Genomic DNA, 6,000 nt, shown 5'->3' on the forward strand with positions numbered 1-6,000 from the left:
GCGCGCCTCACGTTGATCCCGCCCCTGGGGACCCGTCGTAGCATCTGCTTCCGGTTCTCAGGCTGATTTGGCGGTGAGGAAAACCTGCGCTGGCTGAGGCCTGTTGGCAGGTGAGATAGCAGGGCAGTTACGTCTTAGAATGCGCGGAGCTCAGGCAGGAGGCGGCGAGGGGATTTGAAGGTGACAGGTGGTGAAGGAAGGGTTGATATGGGGACCGTCACAATTACCGATCACATCTAGGGAATGTGGGCGGTGCCTTGCCTCCCGTCCCTGTGTGGTAGGCAGTTAGACTTGAGCAGAGCAAGGAGGAAGGGCCAGGTACGGAAGGGCACCAGGGTGGAAAGCCCCGGGTGCCAGCAAAGGACAATTGTAGGGTGGGACCTTGCCCCAGGGTGACCTTTCCTCCCCTAGCATATCCATGGTCAAGCGGTTTGGACCCCCTGACTTTTCCTCCCTAGAGATAACATCTAAGCCTCAGTTTTATTTCATCTCCAAGCCCAGATAAGCAACAAAAGCAGCCACAGCTGACCTCAGGACCAGCTTCATTGGATAATGAGCCCCCCGCCCCCTCTGGTGCCATCCAGTCAATCAGTAGAGACCTAGACCCTGAAAGAAACACCTGGAAAACTGCTGAATAGTCTATTGAGATCTTCCCCTTGGACCGCCCCTAAAATCTCCACCATGAAAACCCTTAGGACAGAGTACCCAGTGCTCTCTCCCTCCTGGGAGCACTCCAGCGCCTTTCCCTTTACCCCTCCACCGCCCTCACCATTATCTTCCTCACTTCCAAGCGCCAAGGGCCCTTCCTTTACTTCTATAACTTGTTTCCTAAGCCCACCTCTTCTACAAATTACTTCTTCCATTACGTTGTGATTTTATAAATAAATGTTCTCTTATAGTTTCGGTCTTGACTGTAAATTCTTTCTTAGCCAGAATTCAAATACCAAGGTTGCTGAACCTGGGTACCATCTGACCCCATGGGTGTACCACCTGGTGCCGTTCCTGCCACCTACAACACCTGTGGATAGTTGGAGTCAGCACTCCCTTGGACTTTGAAAGTAGACAGATCTTTGTAGATGCCATCCTGCTTGCCTCTTCTCTAGGTTGAAGAGAGTAGCATCTATTTTGCAGGTTGTGAAAAAGGACATCATCTCTATAGAGGACCTAGAAGGTTGCTTGGCATCCAGATATCCAGCAAAGTTCATTGTTTTCTTCCATCTTCTTTCTTCCTTCTTTCCACCAATCAATCACCTAGAAGTGGGTTGATACCATAGGTGAAAGCCTTAGGTCGGAGTTGTTTTCTGAAACTTGCTGGGCTGCTGTCCCTTTTGAACCATCTTTGTCAGCTTTGATTCACTTTTCCATTCTAGGGCCTTGCCGGAGATGGACAGCCGGATTCCTTATGATGACTACCCAGTGGTTTTCCTGCCTGCCTATGAGAATCCCCCAGCATGGATTCCTCCTCATGAGGTGGGAACCATCTATACTCTTGAATAACTGATTTTCCCCCTTGGGCATGGGATGATATATGAAAGGTAGGATAGCAGGGTTAGAAAACTCAATAGAGAATGATTCTTAGCCTTTGTTGTAGCCAAGGGACCCAGAAATTGGATTCTGAGCAACTGGGCCCATTGGAAGATTCTTATGGAATTCTCCTTCCAGAGTACATTCATACCAGAGAATTCTGAAAATTCAGAGCCCTGCTTTCCATTCTGTCAAAGTAAAGAAGTGGAGAGCTACTGGACTACTAGCATTTCCCCAAGGTATCCACCTACCCATTTGGACAGTGTTATCTGTTCTATTTAAACTAAGGCCATGACTTTACCTTTTCCTGACTTCAGGGTGATACATTTGTGTTCCAGATGAAGATGGTTATAAAATCTAAGACTGGTAGTAAGATTTCTGGTGTTGCTGTGTCTTGCAGAGAGTATACCACCCAGACTACAACAATGAGTTGACCCAGTTTCTGCCCCGAATCGTCACACTAAAGAAGCCCCCTGGAGCTCAGGTGAGTTAATGGAACAATGATGTCTTATTCCAGGCTAGATTTGTTCACACCAGACCCAGAAGTTAGCTGTGGTTGGGATTACAGATTGGGAAGCAGGTAGGGAGGTAAGGAAACTACCTTTATTGGGCAGAAAAGCTGAGGTACCATTTCCACAACTTCTGACTTCTCTCTGAGGGACACATAGCCAAGCTATCATATAGTGATGCTACTAGATATTCTTGTGTTTATTGTCAATATTGAGCCCCCATTCTGTGCTCTTGTCTTGCAGTTGGGATTTAACATCCGAGGAGGAAAGGCCTCCCAGCTAGGCATCTTCATCTCCAAGGTGCGTGTACCTGGTAGGCAATATGGATAGCTACTTCCCTTTGTTATCAGATTGCAGAACTGTGATGTCCCAGGGCCTGGGAGGATGATTTAGTAGACTCTTAGAATGGGGCATAATGAGGAAACTTTCCCACTTAAAACTTCCCACCTGGCAAGCATCTGTTTCCCTACATTTTCACGCACATGTGTGTGTGTGTGCGTACACACACACACACACACACACACACACACACACTAGCACCTTACATTTGGATAGCACTTAATTTCACTTACAGTCTTTGAAATTACCCCACCTCAATCAGACATATTCTCTCCTTACCAACAGGTGATCCCAGACTCTGATGCACATCGAGCAGGACTTCAGGAAGGGGACCAAGTCCTAGCTGTAAATGATGTGGATTTCCAAGATATTGAGCATAGCAAGGTGAGCACAGCACTTGGGCTGTGGTGAGGCAAGAAGCGATCCCAGGCCGAAACCGGTTTGGCTCAGTGGATAGAGCGTCGGCCTGCGGACTGAGGGGTCCCGGGTTCGATTCCGGTCAAGGGCATGTACCTGGGTTGCGGGCACATCCCCAGTGGGAGATGTGCAGGAGGCAGCTGATCGATGTTTCTCTCTCATCGATGTTTCTAACTCTCTATCTCTCTCCCTTCCTCTCTGTAAAAAAATCAATAAAATATATTTAAAAAAAAAAAAAAGAAGCGATCCCAGGTAGGACAAGTTGGACAGGATTAGCCTAATCTGTATGTAACTTGGTAAGAAAGAATCTCTCCTGAGGAAGTGTACCAGAAGGAAGCAGCTGTTAGTGACCCAGAAGGTTGGAGTGGCAAATGACTTTCCTCCTGTTATGATTCTCTCCTGGGTCATATCTTCATTTGTACCAGCTGTTTTGCTCCTTTCAGGCTGTTGAGATCCTGAAGACAGCTCGTGAAATCAGTATGCGTGTCCGCTTCTTTCCCTACAGTAAGTGTCACTCTCTTTTGTCTTACTTGGAAGGGCCCTGGGTAGAAACTCTTGAAGTCCTGATTATTAGAGCCCTGATTATATGAGTCGGGAGCTCAGGCCTCAAAATAACCTGCTTTTTTCCTCCTTTCTTCTTTTCCCCAGATTATCATCGCCAAAAAGAGAGGACTGTGCACTAGAGAGCTGCAACCCACAGCCCTTCACATGAAATCTTCTAGGACAAGCTGGGCAGGCCTCAGGGAAGCCACATAGTCTCAGACATTTCCGAGACTCCCGTAGGACCCTGTTTTCCCTCCTCTCCCTCCTATTCTCTCCTCCAAAAAGTAAAATGCCATGCTGAAGAAATGTTGGTGTGATTTTTGGATGATACTCATTGAGTGTAAAATGCTATTGAGACAAAAATAAAAGCTCTTTCAAAGATAGGAGTCACAGGATGTAACAGAGCAACACTATACCTACTTTACAGTTATCTCTATCTGCCCAGAACAGCAGGGAGGCTGGGAAATCTTAGCTACAGTAGAGCTGAGGAATGGTATAGGGTGGAGAGTACTGGAGGAAACCTGCCCTTTCCTCTGTGATCTTTGAACATTTCTCTGCGGGGGTTGGGGGATTTTAATATTGTTCTGTCTTCTCCTTTCCCTGATTCTTTGATCTGGAACATAAACTAAGGGAGAGGCTTAGGTGCATTTATTTTCAGGGATAACAGTAAGAAATTCGTTCCCAATTTCCAACTTGTAGGTTGAGTAATTCTGACAGCTGACTTCCCCCTTTTCTTCACCCCAGCTCCTAAATAACCTTCTGCCATGTTTTTAGTCCTTTAGTTACAATCTTTTGTTAGAGATTCCAGGCCACACTTTATGTCATTTCCATTGGCATGTTCAAAATACCCATTCAGAATAGAAACTTTTCTAATGAGGCATGGGATGAAATTCCCCAATAATGAAAATCCCAATTTTTCTTTGAAAGAATCCTGGGAAGCTTAAATATATATTTCCAGGCCCTTCCCCTGGAGAGTGATTTTGTTGGTCTGAGATGGAGCCTAGAAATCTGAAATTTTAAGTAAGGTAAATAAGTCTTCAGTTCTAAATACAATAGTAGTGCTATATCTCTATGAGGAAGTTCTGGCTCTTCCTGTAAATTCATCCCAGCTCTGCTATGGTACTTCTTCTAGAGGAGGCTTGGTGCCATTGTTAGGTGGCAACATCCTTGTGAGCAGAGCTAGAGGCAGAACTCATTTAGCAGTCTCTGTATTTCCTGGAAATTCCCTTTTACTCTGTTCCTATTGCTCTGCTGCCCCCAAGTGGCCATCTGAATAAGAAACTTTTTTTTTAATTGCTTAAAGTATTACAAAGAGTATTACATATGTCTCCTTTTTTTTTTTTTTCCCCCGCCCTTGACAATCCCCCGGCCTCCCCTACCCCCCAGTGTCTTATGTCCATTGGTTATGCTTATATGCATGCATACAAGTCCTTCGGTTGATCTCTTACCCTCCCCCCTCCTGTCCCCCAACCCTCCCCGGCCTTCCCGCTGTAGTTCGACAGTCTGTTCAAAGCAGCTCTGCCTCTGTATATATTTTTCTTCAAAAGTTTATTATGGTTTTTATTATCCATAAATGGGTGAGATCATGTGGTATTTTTCCTTCATTGACTGGCTTATTTCACTTAGCATAATGCTCTCCAGTTCCATCCATGCTGTTGCAAATGGTAAGAGTTCCTTCTTTTTTACAGCAGCATAGTATTCCATCGTGTAGATGTACCACAGTTTTCTAATCCATTCATCTACTGATGGGCACTTAGGCTGTTTCCAGATCTTAGCTATGGTGAATTGTGCTGCTATGAACATAGGGGTGCATAGATCCTTTCTGATTGGTGTTTCTGGTTTCTTGGGATATATTCCTAGAAGTGGGATCACTGGGTCAAATGGGAGTTCCATTTTTAGTTTTTTGAGGAAACTCCATACTGTTTTCCACAGTGGCTGCACCATTCTGCATTCCCACCAGCAGTGCACGAGGGTTCCTTTTCTCCACATCCTCTCCAGCACTTGTCGTTTGTTGATTTGTTGATGATAGCCATTCTGACAGGTGTGAGATGGTACCTCATTGTTGTTTTGATTTGCATCTCTCGGATGATTAGTGACTTTGAGCATGTTTTCATATGTCTCTTGGCTTTCTGAATGTCCTCTTTTGAAAGGTGTCTATTTAGGTCCTTTGCCCATTTTTTGATTAGATTGTTTATCTTCCTTTTGTTGAGTTGTATGAGTTCCCTATAAATGTTAGAGATTAAACCCTTATCAGTGATAACATTGGCAAATATGTTCTCCCATGTAGTGGGCTTTCTTGTTGTTTTGTTGATGGTTTCTTTTGCTGTGCAGAAGCTTTTTATTTTGATATAGTCCCATTTGTTTATTTTCTCTTTAGTTTCCAATGCCCTAGGATCTGTATCAGAGAGGAAGTTGCTTCGGCATATGTCTGAGATTTTGTTGCCTTTGGATTCTTCTAGTATTTTTATGGTTTCCCGTCGTATATTTAAGTCCTTTATCCATTTTGAGTTTATTTTTGTGTATGGTGTAAGTTGGTGGTCTAGTTTCATTTTCTTGCATATATCTGTCCAATTTTCCCAACACCATTTATTGAAGAGACTATCTTGGCTCCATTGTATGTTCATGCCTCCTTTGTCAAAAATTAATTGAGCATATTGGTTCGGGCCGA

The 6,000-nt window shown here is 44.6% G+C and overlaps 1 protein-coding gene across 2 annotated transcripts; it reads left to right on the plus strand.

Annotated features, from left to right (window-relative positions):
• The first annotated feature begins 14 nt into the window (after positions 1 to 14).
• PDZD11 (PDZ domain containing 11) lies at positions 15 to 3,713 on the plus strand. Of its 2 annotated transcripts, none has more exons than XM_006082907.3 (7): positions 15 to 110; positions 1,371 to 1,470; positions 1,925 to 2,008; positions 2,277 to 2,333; positions 2,658 to 2,756; positions 3,233 to 3,293; positions 3,438 to 3,713. In XM_006082907.3, the coding sequence occupies exons 2-7, from the start codon at positions 1,384 to 1,386 to the stop codon at positions 3,470 to 3,472; spliced, it is 423 nt and encodes a 140-aa protein (XP_006082969.1). In that variant the 5' UTR covers positions 15 to 110; positions 1,371 to 1,383; the 3' UTR covers positions 3,473 to 3,713. The 2 variants fall into 2 exon arrangements, with proteins under 2 accessions (XP_006082969.1, XP_023620267.1); XM_023764499.1 differs by having other exon boundaries at positions 42 to 180.
• Positions 3,714 to 6,000: the final 2,287 nt, after the last annotated feature.

This window comes from Myotis lucifugus, unplaced genomic scaffold (assembly GCF_000147115.1).
Source record: "Myotis lucifugus unplaced genomic scaffold, Myoluc2.0 scaffold_4, whole genome shotgun sequence".
In the NCBI taxonomy this organism is placed as follows: domain Eukaryota; kingdom Metazoa; phylum Chordata; class Mammalia; order Chiroptera; family Vespertilionidae; genus Myotis; species Myotis lucifugus.

Excerpts from the sequence above, each read along its gene's own strand:
- PDZD11 (XM_006082907.3), top strand. The coding sequence starts at position 1,384 with ATGGACAGCCGGATTCCTTATGATGACTACCCAGTGGTTTTCCTGCCT. Across the intron at positions 2,757-3,232 it reads AAGATATTGAGCATAGCAAG|GCTGTTGAGATCCTGAAGAC; the intron begins GTGAGCACAGCA and ends TGCTCCTTTCAG. Across the intron at positions 3,294-3,437 it reads TGTCCGCTTCTTTCCCTACA|ATTATCATCGCCAAAAAGAG; the intron begins GTAAGTGTCACT and ends TCTTTTCCCCAG.